Raw genomic sequence first — 21,926 nt, forward strand, 5'->3', positions numbered from 1 at the left:
AAACCTAGCCCATTTCTCGACATACAACTACATCCTATCGGATCCATTACTCACCACGTAAAAAACTCATTCCATTTTATCGAGATCTAAGCAAAAAAACTTAAGCCCAGCGACCTACTAGTGCTTCGATGGTCATATCCCTCTTCCACAAGTGCCTATCAATAGCCTTGACAGCTTCCAAAACAATATAACTCCCCCAAACACATCTTAGAGATCTGCAACCACTGCTATCCACAATCTTCATCTATATGGACAAAAAATGCAACAACAGAAGGAGCACCCATGTTTCACCTCTCACCTGTCATTGCCAACCTCTACATGGAACACTTTGAAACCCAAGCTCTAGAAAAATCGGATCACAAACCCAAACTCTGACTCAGATATGTAGACGACACCTTCATAATCTGCCACATGGGAAAGAAAAACTGGACAACTTCCTCACACACCTCAACAGCCTACACCCCAAAATACAGTTCACCATGGAAACAGAAGCTAACAACCAACTTCCCTTCCTGATGTCTTAGTCTACAAGAAATCCAATGGCTCCCTAGGACACACCATCTACCAGAAGAAAACACACACAAACCGCTATCTGCAAGCTCTCTCACACCACCACCCAGCACAGATCAACTCTGTAGCCAAGACACTCATCTCCAGAACAAAACGCTTAGCTGACGAACAACACCTAAAACCCCGAACTACACACTCTCACCAATGCTAACATCCAATGGATTCCATAGAAATAAGATTACAAACCTATCAAAAGAAACCCCCACTAAAATCCAAGACAAAGAACAAGAAAACGGCAAAGCCATCCTCCCATACATAAAAGGCATCACAGACAGAATCAGTAAGATCCTCCATAAACACAACATCAAAACAGCATTCTGCACAAACATAAAAATATCCACCATCCTTAGAAACCCCAAATATAAAATTGAATTAGAAAATCAAGGAGTATACGAAATCCCATGCACCACTTGTCCCACCACATACATCGGACAAACCAACAGAAGAATAAGTGCACGCATTGAAGAACATAAGAACTCAGTCAAAAAAGAGGAACCAACATCTTCCCTGTTCCAACACCTTAAAGCTACAGGACATGAAATTGACTTTAAAAATACCAGAACCATTGCCAAAAGTGAACATTTTAATAACAGAATAATCAGAGAAGCCATCGAGATAGAAAAACGCCCACACAGCATGAACAAGCGAGATGATACCTCCCGCCTACCAGCCATTTGGAACCCGCCCTTATTGACAAACGACTCCCTAACACAAAAAATGATACCAGACCCACACTCACAAAAACCACACAGGAGGTCACCACCAAACACCCACGCAAAAAACAAACCCAAAGCCACACTGACTATGAGGCACGACCACAAACCAGAAGCCCGACCACAGCTGCATCATTAGCCACTTAAAAACCCCCCCAATCCATACATGAAGCAAACTGACACCCTCCATGAAGAGGAAGCACGACTACGAACGCGAAGCCAAAAAATAGCAAGGCAGCCCAAAATCTCAAACCCCTCTGCAACTCAGACTAACTTGAGCACAACCAAACAGAACACTCCCCCAGCCAATCAGAGCACAGCCAACCACCCCCAGCCAATCAAGCACGCCACCCCCCAGGCCATCATGTCACAAGCCTACAGCCCCTAACCATTCAGAACACACCTCCACCCAATCAGAACACAGCCAAGCTCCCATCCAATCAGTTCATACCCTCACTGGCAGTTAAAAGGACGAAACAGCTAAAACCACACATTGCTGCTCAAAGCAAGAAGCTAAAAACACCAGCCTGAAGATGACGAATGTGACTTCGTCGAAACGTTGCCAAGACACTTCCAATTTTAAGCGGGAGAAAACCCGAACAACCAAAGTACCTACATACAAATACCCGCAAAACCTCAGAAAACAAATATTGACCTCTACGGTGAGAAATCCACCATCTGACAGGACCTTATGAAAAACTTGAAGTCCAAAGAGCTTTCCATTTTATGCGACCCATCGCATTCCTACGCACTGCCGAGTCAAAATCAATCCCAACGTTTTTTCCATAACTGAAATTCCACTCCAACTCTGCAGCCACCAAACCGGATTCCTGAAAAGAACAGAATTGCCCTAATCAAAAGTATAACTCCACACAAAGATTCCTCGTACCGAATTAACAAAGATCTCCTCACAACTCCAACTCAAGCTCAGCAACAAGATCCACCCCGCACTTTTTGGGAAAATCCAAACAACTTCCTCTGAGAGCCGAAACACAGACCACCCTCAAGACAGATACACACACCAACAAACTCCGAAGACTACAAGAACGCCAGAAACAAACCCCTCCTCCCTCACAGCCACACATGAAAGCAGACAGTGCATAACATCTCAGATAGGATCCTCACCAAATCCGAAACCAATGTCCTTTCCAAAGGATTCAACTTTGCAGTCGCTCCCCAACACATCCCCACTGAAACCATTATATGTGGAGTTGAAACCAGCCTGACTAAAATCAACCCCGACGACGCCAACAGAATCAGACTCGAAATCACCAACATCCTCTGCACCAGCAAGCCAAAAGCAACTTACCCAAAGAGGAACAGACAGCACTACGTAACCTGAAAGAAGACACCAGCATAATAATCCTACCAGCAGACAAGGGCAACGCCACGGTGGTTATGAACACATCTGACTACCAACCAAATTAACCAACCTACTCCAAGACTCCACATACAAACCCCTAAATACAGATCCCACCACCTACCTGGAAAAAACCACCAGAACCAAGATAAAAGCCTCCCCCCTTAGCGAAGAGATCCAGCAAAGAATCATTCCTAGAGAGAAATCATCCAGATGCCCTAAACTCTATGGTCTCCCCAAGATACACAAAGAAGGAACCCCACTCAGACCTATATTCAGCTCCATAGGCTCACCTCTACAAAACCTAGCCAAATTTCTCGCCAAACAACTACAGCCCTATGCAGAATCCATCACCTCACACGTAAAAACTCATTCCAGTTTATAGAGATCATAAAGAAACAAAACTTACAGCCCAGCGACCTACTAGTGAGCTTCGATGTCATATCCCTCTTCACCCAAGTGCCTATCAAAGAAGCCTTGACAGCTATTCAAAACAAATATAACCCCCCCAAACACATCTTAGATCTGACCAACCACTGCCTATCCAACAAATACTTCATCTATAATGGACAAAAATACAAACAAACAGAAGGAGCACCCATGGGATCACCCCTCTCACCTGTCATTGCAAACCTCTACATGGAACACTTTGAAACCAAGCTCTAGAAAAATTGGATCATAAACCCAAACTCTGGCTCAGATACGTAGACGACACCTTCATAATCTGGCCACATGGGAAAGAAAAAACTGGACAACTTCCTCACACACCTCAACAGCCTACACCCCAAAATACAGTTCACCATGGAAACAGAAACTAACAACCAACTTCCCTTCCTGGATGTCTTAGTCTACAAGAAATCCAATGGCTCCCTAGGACACACCATCTACCAGAAGAAAACACACACAAACCGCTATCTGCACGCTCTCTAACACCACCACCCAGCACAGATCAACTCTGTAGCCAAGACACTCATCTCCAGAACAAAACGCTTAGCTGACGAACAACACCTAAAACCCGAACTACACACTCTCACCAATGTACTAACATCCAATGGATTCCATAGAAATAAGATTAAAAACCTAATCCAAAAAGAAACCCCCACTAAAATCCAAGACAAAGAACAAGAAAACGGCAAAGCCCTCCTCCCATACATAAAAGGCACCACAGACAGAAGCAGTAAGATCCTCCATAAACACACCATCAAAACAGCATTCTGCACAAACAGAAAAATATCCCCATCCTTAGAACAGCCAAGATAAAAATTGAATTAGAAAATCAAGGAGTATACGAAATCCCATGCACCACTTGTCCCACCACATACATCGGACAAACCAACAGAATAATAAGTGCACGCATTGAAGAACATAAGAACTCAATCAAAAAAGAGGAACCAACATCTTCCCTGGTCCAACACCTTAAAGCTACAGGACATGAAATTGACTTTAAAAATACCAGAACCATTGCCAAAAGTGAACAGTTTAATAACAGAATAATCAGAGAAGCCATCGAGATAGAAAAACGCCCACACAGCATGAACAAGCGAGATGATACCTCCCGCCTACCAGCCATTTGGAAACCCGCCCTCATTGACAAACGACTCCCTAACACAAAAAATGATACAAGACCCACACTCACAAAAACCACACAGGAGGTCACCACCAAACATCCACGCAAAAAACAAACCCAAAGCCACACTGACTATGAGGCACGACCACAAACCAGAAGCCAGAACACAGCTGCATCATTAGCCACTTTAAACCCCCCCAATCCATACATGAAGCAAACTGACACCCTCCATGAAGAGGAAGCACGACCACGAACGCGAAGCCAAGGAATGGCAGGGCAGCCCAAACTCTTGAATCCCTCTGCAACTCAGACTAACCTGAGCACAACAACCAAACAGAGACACTCCCCCATCCAATCAGGGCACAAGCCAACCCCCCCACCAATCAGAGCACAGGCTGCCAACCCCCCAGCCAATCAAAGCACAGCCAAGCCCCTAACCAATCAGAACACACCTCCACCCAATCAGAACACAGCCAAGCTCCCACCCCATCAGTTCATATCCCCACTGGCAGTTAAAAGGAAGAAACAGCTAAGACCACACATTGCTGCTCAAAGTACGAAGCTGAAAGCACCAGCCTGAAGATGACGAATGAGACTTCGTCGAAACGTTGCCAAGACACTTCCAATTTTACGCGGGAGAAAACCCGACCAACCAAAGACCTACATACGAAATACCCGCGAAAACCTCAGAAAACAAATAGATATATATATATATATATATATATTTTTTCTGAGGTTTTCGCGGGTATTTGTATGTAGGTCTTTGGTTGTTCGGGTTTTCTCCCGCGTAAAATTGAAGTGTCTTGGCAATGTTTCGACGAAGTCCCATTCGTCATCTTCAGGCTGGTGTTTTCAGCTTCGTGCTTTGAGCAGCAATGTGTGGTCTTAGCTGTTTCTTCCTTTTAACTGCCAGTGGGGGTATGAACTGATTGGGTGGGAGCTTGGCTGTGTTCTGATTGGGTGGAGTTGTGTTCTGAATGGTTAGGGGCTTGGCTGTGCTCTGATTGGCTGGGGGTTTGGCTGTGCTCTGATTGGCTGAGGGGTTGGCTGTGCTCTGATTGGCTGGGGGAGTGTTCTGTTTGGTTGTGCTCAGGTTAGTCTGAGTTGCATAGGGATTCAAGATTTTGGGCTGCCCTGCCATTCCTTGGCTTCGCGTTCGTGGTCGTGCTTCCTCTTCATGGAGGGTGTCAGTTTGCTTCATGTATGGATTTGGGGGGTTTAAAGTGGCTAATGATGCAGCTGTGGTCTGGCTTCTGGTTTGTGGTCGTGCCTCATAGTCATGTGGCTTGGGTTTGTTTTTTTCGTGATTGGGGGTTTGGTTTTGACATCCTGTTGTGGTTTTTGTGCGTGTGGGTCTGGTATCATGTTTTGTTTTAGGGAGTCGTTTGTCAATGAGCGGCGGGTTGTCCAATGGCTGGGTAGGCGGGAGTATCATCTAGCTGTTTTCATGCTGTGTGGGCGTTTTTCTATCTCGTTGGCTTCTCTGATTATTCTGTTATTAAAATGTTCACTTTTGGCAATGGTTCTGGTATTTTTAAAGTCAATTGTATGTCCTGTGGCTTTAAGGTGTTGGACCAGGGAAGATGTTGGTTCCTCTTTTTTGACTGAGTTCTTATGTTCTTCAATGCGTGCACTTAGTCTTCTGTTGGTTTGTCCGATGTATGTGGTGGGACAAGTGGTGCATGGGATTTCGTATACTCCTTGATTTTCTAATTCAATTTTATCTTTGGGGTTTCTAAGGATGGTGGATATTTTTCTGTTTGTGCAGAATGCTGTTTTGAGGTTGTGTTTATGGAGGATCTTACTGATTCTGTCTGTGATGCCTTTTATGTATGGGAGGATGGCTTTGCCGTTTTCTTGTTCTTTGTCTTGGATTTTAGTGGGGGTTTCTTTTTGGATTAGGTTTGTAATCTTATTTCTATGGAATCCATTGGATGTTAGTACATTGGTGAGAGTGTGTAGTTCGGTGACCTGGGCCAGTCATTCTCTCTCAGCACAATTCACCACAACCATTGTGGGGAAAATAGGAGGAGGAAGATGTGCCGGATATGTTTATCACCTTGAGTTATTTATAAAAATAATAAAGGCAGGATATAAATGAATATAGAAATCAAAGGCTGAACTGTGTAAAACAAACATTCAAATAAAAGACAGTGAATATGCGATGCTATCAGGCATCTACTCAGTGTGTTGCAAATACACATTAAATGTGATAAATGATAAATATAAATAAAAGATTGTAAACATACTCACTTTAGTTGGGTACTTAGAGAAGATCAGCATCAAGAGAATATACATAATAAGTCCACCAAAGGAAATGAGCTGGTTGGTCCCTTGCTTGGCAGTATCAAAAATTAACCAACACACACCAGCAACTATTAAGATGATCCACACTACCCTAGAGAAAAGGGATTCAAACACTGCAATGAATGACTTATGGGAAAAATCATCACCTTGTTTTAGACTGTATCTCTCCCCCCACCCCCAATATAGGCTATTCCAATACAGACATCCTCACAACTATTTATTGCTAAAAACACACTAGCCACATATTGCGTCCCATTGAATACTTGATAACCAACTTCTGTTGGCCTTGGACTGTAAAATGGGGGAGGGGGTGGTGTCAAACTTTTAGTTGTCAAACAGGAAGTACTGACTTCAATTGGAGAAGTTGTCAGTGACAACAATTGATGATAAACACTGATTTCTGGTAAAAAGCCATTAGAGATTTAAGTAATCTCTACTTCCTTAAGTTTTTGGATTGTTTCTTTTTGTGTGTATCCTTAACAACAATGTGGCAGTATAAATCTGACAAATAATGACAGGTTTTCTTTCTCTTTTATTGTGTTTGTAATTTTGCTTGAGAGAGAGAGAAGAAAGAAAGAAAGAAAGAAAGAAAGAAAGAAAGAAAGAAAGAAAGAAAGAAAGAAAGAAAGAAAGTAAGTAAGTAAGTAAGTAAGTAAGTAAGATACTTGACTACCAGTAATGGAGAGAACCCGAACTTCTGAGTTTACTTCTGCATCTAGTTGTCATTAAAATGCAGACTAAGGGGATTGATTTATAAGAACTGGACTAAACTTAATTTCCAAATAGTAAAATGAATGGCAGGGGGAAAAAAAGGCTAGCCAGAAAGACAAAAGAACAGTAGTTTCATTCTTTTTTGGCCCCACTTATTTTAGCTCCACCCATCACTGCATGTAATGGAATCCCAAAACTTTTGGACTTGTGATTGTAAGTTGTGCGCTCAATATTACAACCTTTTTTGTACCATTTTTTTTTCTAGAAAGTCAAAGAACTAAGCAAATGCCCTTAAAATACCAATAAAAGAGTATAGTCTATACTTTAGGCTCTTATAACTAGCTAAACCTGATACGATTCAAGCTGTTTTAGTTTGAAAGATTTTTGGGAGTGTCCCCCCTACTCCCAAATAAGAAGTGTATGATCAGATGAAATAACCACTGGAATTTTTGTCTGAAGACAAGCTTTCAATAATATACGATTATTCATTGTCCTGATAATTTAGCTTCAATAAACGTTTAAGTCTACTCAGTCTCCCCCTCCTTACAAAGGCTACTAAATAGCTATAATTAAACCAGATTGCTTTGATACTATTCCTACATGATCAGTTTGATAATGCATTAACTAACCTTAGGCTAAACATTTTCATCTGCTAATCATTACTAAACTCTTATTAAAAACATAGCTGTGGGAGCTACTTTAATAATTGGCAATGTGTATTTTAATAGTACATCCCCTGCTTAGATACTGAAATGTACTTCTTTAGGACAAAGAAAACTGAAGTTTTATTCTGAGTTAATATCACAAAGTCCTGGGTTTTTTTAGTAACTAAGACGAAACGTAACATAATTTATAGCATTTATATAGTACTGAAAATCACAAACAATTTCATAATCTCATTTTCACTTTTTTAAAAAAAGAAACTTGGTTAATTACCATTTCAACCAAAACCACTGAGCTTTTAGAAATTTTTCCAAAGGAGACAGCAGCTCTGCAATTTTACCCTCATATCTGGCTATGAAAAAGTCCCAACAGATGAAAACAATGGCTAGGAGAGTGAGGATGAAGAGTGCTAAGGCTCTGTGAAAATTCAAGATGCAGGCTGCAATCACCATTGCCAGATAAGCTGTAATGGAAAAAAAGAAAGATCATGTCAGCTGTCCAGAATGCATACAAAATGTCTCCATCTCCTGTTTTTTTTTTCTGAAACAAAATTGCAACAGTTACCTGCAATTTTCAGATCATCAGTAATTAAAAAGAAATGATTATGCTTTGAAATGAATGAATATTATGTTGTACTGAGTATATCTCTTTGGAAATCCTTAGATGTTTTTATAAAACAGGTGCTTACATAAAACCTAGCATTTTTATACCTTCTCACCCAGGGGTCTTTAAACTTGGCCCTTTTGTGACTTGTGGACTTCAACTCCCAGAATTCCTCAGCCAGCGTGCCACACTTCGCATCCATCAGAGTGAGAGAACTGTTCATTTTTTTCATCCTTTCCCTAAAACTGTATGTTTTAATTGGGCAAAAGGGGAAACATCTTGTTTGGAAGAACAGAATAAGAATGATTGTTCCCATCATGACCAAATTATCAACATCCTTTCTGCTTTGGACTGACAAACTGGAGGAAAAGCATCTACAAGGAAGGCCAACTTTCAGTAACTGTTTGAAGTTACAACACCACTGAAGAAAGTGATTACTGACCAGTTTTCACACTTTCAACTGTTGCAGCATCACCACAGTCATGTGATCAAAATTCAGGTGCTTGGCAACCAGCATGTATTTATGACAGTCGCGCTGTCTTGGGGTCATGTGATCACCATTAATAACCTTCACAGCTGACTTTCAACAAGCAAAATCAATGGGGGAGGCCAAATTCAATTAACAACTGCACAATTCACTTAACAAATGCAATGATTTGTTTAAAACTGTGGCAAAAAGGTTGTAAAATGGGACAAAACTCACTTCACAATTGCCTTGCTTAGCAATGGAAATTTTGGGCTCAGTTGTCATCTTAAGTCAAGGACTTCCAATATTCTCCCTGACGGAAGAGGGAGGGGCAAGATGCAAAATACCCTGTTTTACCCGAGCAGGCATAACAGCAGTTAATGAAACTGATATAGTGTCTGCTTAATCTTACTTTTACCTCAGGAAAATTATAGTTGCTACAAGAAGCTAAGCACAAACTAAGTCAAAGCAATTTTGATATCACCACCTATTCCAATGCAATCTAATTATCTAAAACAACAACAACAAAAACTCATCAAAGAAATAAATAATAAATGTACAAAGATTTCACTCAATAGTAATAGTGGGAGAGAGTATTAAAAGAAGAGTTGGTCCCTGAAGCCTTACCCACCTGTCCCTCTAACCGTAATTAAACAAGGTGAGATGACCTCATGACATTGCCATTGTCTCATTTGTCTTTAATTTTGCCAGTTTTAAAGTAATGTTTCTTTCTTCTCTAATACAAGATTTTTCATGAAAGTTTTACAGAGAAAGATTCAAACTTGAAATAAGGAGGTATTTCTTGACCTTGGAAGTCTTCTAATTCAATCCTTTGTCCAATGGAAGAATCTCCATAATATCCAGCAAGAAATGCTGTTCAAACTTTGCTTGAAAACCTCTTAACAATAAGAGTACTCTTGTTTCCAGGAGACAAGCTCTTCCACAATAGCTCTTTGTAACTTATCTAACCCTGTCCCACCATATGTTTAAGAGAACAATTGTTATTTTTCTGCTGGCAAGTGATGGTCAGTGGGAAGAGAAACCAAATCAGAGAAATCCATCCATCCATCCATTTTCTTAATATATCCTGCATTAAAACTATAAAGAGAGTACAGCTTATGAGCTTCATTACTGAAACAAAATAAAGCTCAACAGTCAGGACAGCCCAATTTATGCAGCCCTACTTTCCTGTTAACATAAGACTGGAGGATAGTTTTATGTATCCGGTTCTTAGGCAATTGACGAAGACACATGACGAACAAGTAATCTCTTTATTGATCTTCTCCTTACAACCAAGCAAGAACTAAAAGACACGCAGCCTTTTATAGAGTTCTGAACCCGGACAGTGTCAGCCAATAAAAAGCTGGCTGTTTTTGCGCCTTGTGCATGCGCACAAGGTTAGCGACAGCCAGTCTGGTCCCGGGCAGCTTTTGAACATTTCTGAGCCTGCTGAATGCTTTAGCAGGCTCAGGACACTTGGCTGTATGTATCTTCAGGTAGTCAGGCTTTAATTCATTGAAGAATTTTAACACCAACATATTAAATCGTCCCAAAAAGCAATTTGTTAAACAGTACAGAACTTTCAAAATAGCCACTGTGTAATTCCAATATCTCTTGCACTGGTCTACACCTTGGCTGACGTGTTTTAACATAAATTAGAGCTTACAGACTTTTTTCAAAGATAGCCTTCTGGCCAGAGAAGATTGCAGTAATCAGACCGGCATATAACCAAGAGATGGATTTTATTTTATGCAATTAGTCTCATACTTAAAAAAATATATAGACCCAAAATTCTACAAAAAATTTCTATTTTCCAGAATGTATAATACTTACCCATAATTAGTATTCCATAAATAATGTATTGGATTATAGTTTTATGTTTCCTGCAAAATTGAAGGACCATATTGTATTTCCTTGCAAATTTCCTAGAAGGATAAAATGTAAGATAATAAGTACTGTAAACAGGATAACTTAAACACACATTATTTTGTACTGTAAGTAGATAAGTATGCATTACCCAATATATTAAAATTAACAATGAACAGAACATATTGGTTATACAGGAATTTTAGATTTTCTTTCCATTGTCTTCCTCAAGTGAGTAAAGGTTTTTACAAACATGTTTAGATGAGCAAACTATAGTAATTTGATTTTAGATACCATGCGAAGCCAAAAGCAATCAAAGTATTTAAGGGGCTGCCACAAAGAAGAGGGGGGTCATGTTATTCTCCAAAGCACCAGAGGGCAGGACAAGAAACAATGGTTGGAAACTGAACAAAGAGAGAAGCAATCTGGAATTAAGGAGAAACTCCTGACAGTGAGGACAATTAACCCAGTGGAATAGCTTGCCTCCAGAAATTGTGGGCGCTTCATCACTGGAGATTTTTAAGAAGAGGCTAGACAGTCACTTGTCTGAAATGGTATAGGTTCTCCTGCTTGAGCAGGGGGTTGGACTAGAAGACCTCCAAGGTCCCTTCCAGCTCTATTCTATTCTATTCTATTCTATTCTATTCTATTCTATTCTATTCTATTCTATTCTATTCTACTCTACTCTACTCTACTCTACTCTACTCTTTCACATGATGATTTTAGTGACATGTATGAAGCAAGCCTAAGATCCACCAGGGTCTGATCAGACTTTGTGTAGTAGTTGGAAATCAGGCTCCAGACCATCCTTGGCTATCTGAGTGAGTGAGTTTGGGGCCAGCCTAATTAATTAATTAATTAATCTTGCCACAAGGTGAATCTGGGCAGTGTACAAAATTAAAATCAATAAACAATACAAATGAATATATCAATAACATTATAAATTATTGCAAAAAAGGTGGGGAGGGTGGGAACAAGGTGTGCAGAGAATGAAGTGGGATCTGCTTTTAGTCCATCAAGCACCTCCAGAGTGGCACTACCCCATTGGGGCTTAAGCCAACTGGCAGAGCCAAGTTTTCAGGGCCTTACCAAAGATCAGGAGGGTAGGAGCAGAAACCCTGGAGGGTTCAGATGTTCCAAAAGGTATCTCTTAATCCAAACCACCCAAAAATATTATTGTTATGGAAAAATCTTGTGTGAGCCATCTTGAGCTCTTAGAACAGAGGTTCCCAACTCCCGGGCCGTGGCCTATTTTGAATTGGGCTGCGCAAGTGGCTGGCTGGTGCGCATGCAGTTCAACTGGCGTGAATGGCATACCAACGGGCCCTTATGTGCATGCGTGCCGGCCTGCCACCCACTCAAAGGCTGTGTTTGTGCATGCACGTGCACCAGGCCTACACTCTCATGGCCCAGTTCCCCTCTTCCATCCCAGCTGAGCTGCCAAGCCACAAAGATTGGGGTCCTCTGTCTTAGAAGAAAGATGGGATATAATTTAAATAAATAACAATTATATGCCAATAAGTTAGCGCAACCCTCTATGGAATGTTTTATTACAAAAGAAGCAAAGTATGACAGAGTGATTGAAGATTGTTATTTACGTATCAAAAATAACTTGGAAGCCGAAAACTGAACCCAGTGTGTCTGAATGCACTAAAACTTCACTCAAAAGGGACATTGATAGGTAGAGAACTCCTAATGAAAATATTACCCCTTGCACCCAAGATTCTTGTTTTCTTCTGATTCAGGTTGGCTTCCATATGGCTTGCTGTCAATATTGATATTTGTCTCATGCTAGGAGAAGAGAAAGCAAAATGGGTTACTAATCATATGTTTTTATTCCCTTGATTCCTCTTCAAGGGCCAGATACAAGGAAAACTTGCCTTCTAGTTCTCAGTGTGTCTCAAGATGTCTGCTCTCTATTCACCATCCCACATTATCTCAGTTACCTTAATAATCTTTAGGTATGTTTAATTGAAAGGGTAGGGTTTGGTTACCCAATGCGTATAACTTTTCTTCCCTATACCAAAATCATATTCTGACGCCTTCCTAGTTCCCAAACTATTGATTTAAACAGTAGTTTAACACTAACAGCCAAAGAAAACTGTGGTGTGTTTAGCTCAGCACAATGCCAACACAAACAAAACTTGTCATTTCCTCTTACCTCATCAGGATGAAGAGAGTTACTTCTTTCTAAGTTCCTGTTTCTTAATGCAATACCATTTGTCTTTGAATCATCGGTGTCTTCCTGCAAGGCACAACATTTGACTTGAGATGAACAGATTTCAAGTTAGCGTAAGCGACAATAGGAGTGACATTCATCCTGCTGTGCTGTCAGCCCCACTCGGTAGATCAACCCAGCAAACCAACTCCACATAAAGGCTACAGTGGCTTTTCCGGAGATTGACCATAATACCAGAATCTTGTAAATCTGATTGAGCTCATATTCTTTATCATTCAGTGAATTAGGCAGGCATCTGCCTGAGTCGTTTCTGAATGTTATCTCTTTGTTCTGGACTTTAAAAATGTTTCATCCCCTTTTGCTTAGGTAGCGGTTCCTGCATATCTCTGCTCAGGCCATCTTCCTTATTCCCTACAGGTGTCTTCATAAGAAAGAAGGAGAATTAAAGGCAGCCAAAAGCCATTAATGGTATGTGTGTACAGAATGAGATATTGCGAGGGGGATCGCATTCCCACCTCTGTGATAACCAAAAATTGGAATGAGATGGATAGGAGTGGATAAATTGCATTCTAGATCTCCTAATGCTCCCACTTTTTGTGATTCCTGGATCCCCTCTCTTCTGCACCAACATATTTCCATATTTTTCCAGCACAATGATTACTGAAAGTCAGTTGCATGGATTGTTGCTAGTTTGAGGCAGGATTCATACAAAAACTTTAGCTAAACCTATTCCCCACGTTTAGCTCTGATTAGACTGGAATACCTCACCAAAAAAACCAATGTGTATATGAATATTGGGAAACTGTAGGGAAGAGCATAATAGTTATGGACTATTTTCCTGGGGGACACATTCAAGTTGCAAATTCCAAGTTGGCAATTACTATTATTGTGCTATCATTGGAAATGGAGTTGCCTGCCGGTGAGTAATGGAAGCTTTTAGTATCTTGAGAAATCAGAGAAGCACTTAGATTGGCTTACTATAAAATTGCAAATAAAAACTGCTTAACCAACTTTGAACAAAGGAAGACTGTTGGTTTTCAATGATTGGGATAATTCATATCATGTAGTTAACTCATTATCTGCTGAATGGTTTACAGACTGTGTTTTTGATTAAATACAATTTTGCAAGTTTCATTTTAGTCCATCTCACAGAGATCATAAAATCTTAACATTAGCTTAACAGTTAAACAGCAAAGAAAGAAAAGTATGGTTTGATCTGTACTGTATCACTGCCCACAAAATAATATTAAGTGCAGTTCTTGGCCATTTTTTAGTTTCTGTTTCCATGTGTACAACTTTGGCACAGCCTCTAATTTCTCACAGAGAAGCAAAGCCAGATTGTGACAAGGAGGGTGGGACAGGGAGAAACCGAATGAAAAGTAAATAGGTAGAATTTGTAGCCTTATATTTTGAGCAAACTCATGTTAGTAATTAGCAACACTCGGGCTTGGCTGGTTTCTGCTGAATTGTCCTTTGCCAGGCAAGACCAAGGAAGCAAGAACATGGATTTTAGTACAATACCTTTAATGTTCATCCTGGATAGATATAGAATCTTCATAACTGTAATGAGTCAATAAAGGCTAAATCTCTTGCCTGGGCTAAATTGCCATTTGTAAATAAAATAACCCATCAATTGATCCAGTCTCAGGACAACTTTCCCAAACATGTCTATGGAGATTTTCAGTCATCCAGGTCATAGCTGTCTCAAAGATGTTTTTTTTTTTAAAAAAAAAAAGTCAGTTGGACTGTTTTTTCCTTGAGGAGGAGGAAGCTTCATCAGTTGTGGGGGAATTAAAGGATAGGTTCTGACAGGATGGGGGGGGGGGACAATGGAAGAATTACATTTTTTTGCAGTCATCTGGTCATTAGCACTCTCCCTGAGAGTTGTTGAAACCACTTGGGAGTTTATCTAGGCCTTCAGAGTCATTCAGGTGACTTTGAAAGCACAGATAAACCCCTAAGTGGCCTCAACAGCTCTCAGACAGAGTGCTAATGCCTAGATGACTGCAAAGAAATATAATCTTTCCATTCCCACCCCCCCAATCCTGTTAGGACCTGTCCTTCCATCCAGTCATAATACATGAATTTTCTTGGATGAGAAGTGAAATGTCTTCTTCTTCCTCAAGGAAAAAAATCAACCCAGTTGCTTTTTGGGGAGGAAAAAAAGCACCTTTGAGTTTCCCAGTCATGGTTCATGCGCAGAAATCTATTAATGAATTTTCTAACTTAAATCACTGTAAAGATTAGATCGGTCACTTCATTACAATGGATCAGAGTACAGTTCAAGGCTCAGACAAATCAAAATCTGAAACCCATTAGAGTCTGAGGAGCCAAGCTTCAATTTTTCAAGGATCAAGAGGGCCAAAGGAGGCCATTTGGTGAAGTGGATCAGAGGGGAAAAAAAGCACTGCTGGATTTTTTTTTTCACCTTTTACTTTAGCTTATTTCAATATACTGAATTAAGGATAGGAAACAGTGGGAGGCATCTGGGAACAAACTCTTCCCATCACCAACCTTAAATCCCACAAACACACTGTTCCTGGCAGAAATGTGATTCGGGGCCTCTGGGGTAGAGCCTTTGAAATATTAGAGGTGGAAGTGGAAATATCTTGCCTTCCAGAATCTTCCAGCTCCATTCCCACCCTTTATTCCTTCTCGCAAGAATCCAACACTGGGTCCAAATGATGATGTCAGGGGTTGACAATTGGCCATTTTGCCACTGAATTTTTGTAATGGGATCTTGGGGTGCTATGAGGAATGTAGAGTGCTTCTTCCATTTTAAGAGGTGCTGGGAGCCTCTGCTAAAACTGGAGGCCACATGCTGCTTTTTAGCTGACCTCTACTGTCTACGGATGGTCACATTGACATTTTAAAATAATAATAAAAAAGATGGCTTTTAAGCTTAATAAATTATTTAGCTAAATCCAAAGAGGCACATTTCAAAGCTAATAAAAGCCACATATTTTTGTATCTGTATTAAACAGAATCAAGTATCTTTACGTAACCGTATTAAAATGCAAGCAAACTTGTGGACTGTAAATTTGCTTTCCATCTGATAATGCTAGTTGTTTGTTGAACTTACTTCTCAAGCAACAAAGGGGTAAATTTAAATCTTAGTAATATAATAATGAGAACCAGTTTGGTATAGTGGTTAAAGCAACAGGCCTGAAACTGAGAAAACATGAGTTCCAGTCCTGTCTTAGGAACCCAGCTAGGTGACCTTGGGCCAATCACCCTCCCTCAGTCTCGGTCAAATATTTAACTTCTTGATATACATACATTACCTATATAATAAACTTGTGAATTGAGGGAAATCCAGATTCAAATGCCTGCCAAGGCATGAAGCTTTTTGAGTGTCCTCGGACACTTACTCAACTCATTTCATGGAGTTGTGAAGATAAAATGGAGGATATGCACAAACAGAGATCTACACACAGAGAGACATAAATACACATTCTGCTCCCTGAGGGAATAGAGTAGGGGTTCTCAACCTTGGCAACTTTTAAGACTTGTGGACTTCAACTCCCAGAATTCCTCAGCCAGCTTTGCTGGCTGAGGAATTCTGGGAGTTAAAGTCCACAAGTCTTAAAAGTTGCCAAGGTTGAGAACCCCTGGAATAGAGGAAAGAGGCAAAGCACAAAAAAAACCAGTTCCTAAATTCCATTAAAGTTTTCATTTTGTTTGTTTGTTTAAACAACACCTTTCGTCTGCCTGTCCTGATTCTGTCATATGGGAGCTCAAACTGCAAGTTCTGGACTTTTAGTCACCAGTTTAATATGCCACAAAGTTTAAGACGCGATTGCACCCTCTGAACTTCAGGCAGGCAACTATAAACTGCAGAAACTGTTATTTTTGCAAGGAGCATAAATTATACCCCGTACTTTCTTCCTGTGATATTTTCTCCTCCGCAGTACTGTAATTTGCTAAAGATAAGTAAGGGGGAAAAAAGCTCTTTTTACTCCTTTCAGTAGCTGGTTTTGCAACAAAGATGCAAGTTCTTAGTTTTCTTGTAAATGAATTTCTTTTTCCTTTTTTTTTTAAAAAAACTTCCTACAAGTGGAAAGCTTACAAAATTTGCAGAGGAAAGAGATGAAATTGGACATCTTGCAAAAGAGATTGCAAAGAGTGTTTTCCTCTTGCCTTCTAAAGAAAGTTCTGTTGCATGTTCACGACCTTTTCTACTTTCTTTTCCTCATCTGACCTTACTGAGCAGAATGGGAGGAGATATTTTTGATTCATAGGTCATTTGTTCCCATTATCCTATCCAAGTTTGATGTGCCACCAAACTGCTTCTTTGAAAATCGTAAAGAGTTTTATTCCAATCTTGTGCCTGGCGGAAGAATAGTAAATGCATTTTTTAGTGTTCTCTCTTAGTTAAAAGTTATGACTTGAGGTCTGAAGGCCCATATCTAGTTTGCTACAGTATGTTGATGGTGATTAAATGTGATAAATGCATGTGTGAATGCTTTCTTCATCTTCCAGTTGTAGATTCCACATTTGAAAACAGGTCAATTAGGCAGAGACTGATGTATCCCACCTGGGCATCACCCAGGTGTGCCATAGGAATTGCACTGTGGTATAATGGTTAGAGAAATAGAATGGGACCAGGTTGAAGTCCCCGTTTCACTGTGGAGCTCATAGTTTAACTTTAGGCATATTTCAACAGGGTTGTGAAATTAAAATGACAGTCATCCCACAGACACTGCTTTAAAAGAAAGATCACTACATCTGGACGAGGATGCCTTGATGTCAGCCACTCATAGCAATAGCAATAGCACTTAGACTTATATACTACTCCATAGTGCTTTTACAGCACTCTCTAAGTGGTTTATAGAGTCAGCATATTGCCCCCAACAATCTGGGTCCTCATTTTACTGACCTTGGAAGGATGGAAGGCTGAGTCAACCTTGAGCCCTGTGAGGATCGAACTCCAAGCTGTGCACATTCTAACTATTGCGCCACTAGGGCTCTTCATCATGACTCATACTTCTCATTACCTCTGTCAGGTTGCGGGGTATTCTGTATAGGGATATCTAAAGCTGAAATCATTTTTAAATCCATTTGCAGCACAGAAAAGGAATGCATCAAGCAGCATCTTGCCATAATTAAATCTGCCTGTCCTACTTAGTAATCTAAGGAAGACTTGTTAAAAATTCCCAACCCATCAAAAACATATAAACAACAACAACAACAATAACAACAAAACCTTTTCTGTGATAGCTCCCTCCCTTTGAAACACACTCCCCCTGAGTATGACCTCTGCTCTGCTTGTATTTCATACACAACTACCTGCTATTTCAACAAGATTTTCCTCCCAAGGAAAGCTTTTTAAGTTTGCTTTTGAGGTACTATAGGCTGGCACAGGTTACAAATACTTTTAAATAAATAATGAAATGCACTCCAGGAAACACCCACAATTATAAAACGTAATTGGGATTGCTAGGGGATGACTTCCAGGATCCAAATTCTTAATTTTCATTATCCGACTTTTAACTCTTCTTCCTATCTGCCCAGTGACTGCAATCCTTTTTGTTGGTTGGGCTCACATATTATTGTGAGCCAAGATTTCTTTTAGCTGTGGTCTATTGAGAAAGTTATAGTGGCCTAGATTACACATAAGGTTAAGTTATATCAACATACCAAAAAAATCAAACTGGATTAAGGTGAAGTACAATATGGAAACATGATTAGGTGTAACTGCAGAGAGCTCTATGGATTATCTGGCAATACCCTGATTCAGGTCAGGGTATAGGATGGAAACTGTATTGGCCACTCTCATTGATAACTTGTGACAAGGGATAAATGGTGGAAGTACAACCCTCCTTGTCCTGTTTGACCTCTCAGATGCCTTTCATATTGTTGAGCACAGCATCCTTCTAGGCCTCCTGCAAATCTAGGCTGAAGGGAGGCATTCTTCTGTAGCGGCTGTTCTCCTTTCTAAGTGGGCAAGTCAAGTGGATGGTTGCAGGAGGGGAGAGGTTGAATCTGAATGTATTTCAGTAGGGAATGTCACAGGGATCACTTCTCCTGGGTTAGTTAACATGATCATGAAGCTGCTGGGAGAGGTCATGTGCCCACACAAAATGAAGTCTCATCAATATGTTGATGGTAGCCAACTAGACATTTCTACCTTGTATTAGATTGAAGATGCTATGGGTCCTGATTCAGTCAGTGCCTGAAGCTGTCACAGCCTATGTGGGAAGAAACAAACTCAGAGACCACATAAGTAAGGCACAGTACAGAAACCAACTGATTCTGGAGTGATGCCATGTTCTCCCTTGCCTCCCTCCCTCTCTCTCTCTCTCTCTCTCTCTCTCTCTCTCTCTCTCTCTCTCTCTCTCTCTCTCTCTCTGTGTGTGTGTAGGTGTGTGTAACAGCCATTAAGTCATAGCAGAAGGGGACAATGCCAGTGCTATAGGCAGGCTTTGGTCCAGATCAACTTGCCTTCCCTAACCAATAGCATGATGTATTGGGCTTCAATTCCTGCTTTCATGATCTATGGAAACATGGGATTTATAGGCTTTGTTCACACAACATGTTTACCTGGGCTTCACTCCACTGAGTCATGGATAATTCAATTTTCTAAATCAGATAAGCTACTGATTGAACCTGTAAGCTATCTGGCATTACCTGAGGTCATCAAACATATTTTTTGATTAATTATGGATTATGTGCCATCATGTTGGTGCTTCATATTAACAGTCTTAGATTCGACTGACAATCACATGATTTGCTTAATGTCTATGTGATTTCCTTAATGACCATGGAATCAGGGATAGGCATGGCTGGTTCAGGAATTCTGTGAGTTGAAATCCACGAGTCATAAAAGAGCCAAGGTTGCCTGCCCCTGACCATAGTGATTCACTTAATTATCACAGTAAAACTGGTCATACAATCAGATCTGGTCATGTGATGACTCATTTACAACTGCACTGACTTACGATGGGAATTCTGGTCTCAGCTGTGTTTATAAGCCAAGAACTACCAGTATCAGGATGCTTTGGATTGTTGCCAAATAATTTTTCAAAATAATTTTTTATATGTTAATGTAAACTTTGGACAGTGGAAGGTCATCATTCCTCTGATAACCTTCCTCTTGCATGTGATTGTGCTATCTGGTTATTTTTACAATAGCACTTCTAACTCAACCTGAGTAATAGTGGGAATGAAGATGTTAAGAAATAATTCATAACAAACACAAAGGAGGAAGAAGGTGAGAAAGAGAAGTGATTGCGAATCCTGTACCTGCTTCCCACAACTGTCCATGTTAAGCTTTATAATAACTTTCAGGGGCTGTTATGTGATATTTTGACCATTAGAAAACAGCTAAGTGCCGCTGGACGATTGATATAAATTGAGAATTCTTTTACTTATTTTTTAGAATATGGTAAATAAACTGGAACACATTTATATTAGTGTTGACTGATAGCCTTTGTTTTAAATTTAATGATTAATCTATGCACCTCTGAAAATGAAAGGAATTAACTCGGTGCCAAGAGGATATGGGAGATCCAAGGAAGTTGGGGAATTTAACCAACCTGGAAAGTGCTAGGTTGAGAAAGTTACACTAATGAAGCATTTTAGATATAAATATTTTCTGTCCCTGTGGGTACTACTTTAAATACTATTAGTAAATACTAATTAGTGTTGATAACACTGGTAAAATGGCACAAGATGCTTAAAAATGCAAATTATACCTACATATATGTTGTAAAACAATTACACTGTACAACCAACACTGCTACCACAGTCATTACGATCTATACAACGTGATCTAGCCTGGGATTCTCCCCCCATCTCCCAAATAGGTTAAATAAGTTCAGAATGTATCTAAAAGTTGTACTTGCAACTAATTCAGTTCCCGAGTCAAACAGGAGTAGGACTAATTTGTTGATATAATAATCCAGAAGGGGGAAAAAAAGCCCAGTAAGTCTCATATCTCTTCACAATGGCATAATTGTATTCAGTCTTTGAGAAAAGAGCATTTGCACTGACAGGTTCTTTCTTAGCAAGTTTATTTGTTATTAAAGAATTGTTGCCTGGGCGAAGCAGGTGACAGTCCTTCCTTGAAACTTTGTTAAAGTATTTGAACTTTTTCCAGAACGACAACAAAAAACATTTTAAACTTACCTCAAATCCTGGGTTCTTGTAGCTATTAGAAGAAGTGCGGTTAACTGTGGACATAGTTGCAGAAATAATCCCACCAAGGTATTTAAAAAAACAGACACCTTTGCTGCTGGCAGAGCTGCAAATATGGTCCTACCCAGCTAGCAGCAATATCTAGTTAAGCTGTGTGTTCTCTCTTTCTTGACGTTTATCTGACTCTTAACCACACCATCCAACCTTACTCTGAGGTCATTGCTCCACTTTCCTGTGTCTCTCTGAGCAATCATTCTCCCATACAAAACTGTAAAACTCCAAGCTTGTGAAATTTGAAAGATCATGATTAACACTTGCCTATGAGCATCCAGTGCTTGTTGAACAATGAAACCGCCCATTCTACAATTTTGGGAGGCAGCCACATTCCTACACATTGTTATAAATGAATGGAAAGGGTGAAGTTCATAGTGACTGAAGAACTTCTGAGGGAACTGAAGATTTGGATTTATGTTCGGGAGTGTCCTGGGGCAGAAGCGGGCAGAACGTAGAACTAGATCTTTGCAGAGCTAAGTAGACCTTTAAAAGATGTTCACTTGATGGGAAAGATTCATGACCAAGAATGGTAGCATGGTTCAACAGTGTACTAAGTCACAATGTAGTTTGTTCAATTTTTTTCAATTTATGCCTGGACGTATCAAATCATGGCTTAATAAGACATGATTTATCATGATGTGAAATCTCAGCTATCTTGAATAGTTAAGTGTATTCTTAGGATTGGGAGCTCTGTTCAGTTCTAACATTTAGAGCTTCTCATTATATCA

The 21,926-nt window shown here is 40.1% G+C and overlaps 1 protein-coding gene across 1 annotated transcript; it reads right to left on the bottom strand.

Annotated features, from left to right (window-relative positions):
* Positions 1-227: 227 nt before the first annotated feature.
* On the bottom strand, positions 228-21,407 carry LOC120310775 (solute carrier family 28 member 3-like). The gene is made up of 7 exons (XM_039349546.1): positions 21,136-21,407; positions 12,988-13,071; positions 12,535-12,617; positions 10,794-10,885; positions 8,165-8,354; positions 6,460-6,608; positions 228-244 (listed from the first exon to the last, which is right to left on the bottom strand). Exons 1-7 carry the CDS (start codon positions 21,187-21,189, stop codon positions 228-230), a joined length of 669 nt encoding a protein of 222 aa, XP_039205480.1. The 5' UTR covers positions 21,190-21,407.
* Between the last annotated feature and the right edge of the window lie 519 nt (positions 21,408-21,926).

Source organism: Crotalus tigris, unplaced genomic scaffold, assembly GCF_016545835.1.
Source record: "Crotalus tigris isolate CLP2741 ecotype Arizona unplaced genomic scaffold, ASM1654583v1 scf7180000018294.64361, whole genome shotgun sequence".
NCBI lineage: Eukaryota > Metazoa > Chordata > Lepidosauria > Squamata > Viperidae > Crotalus > Crotalus tigris.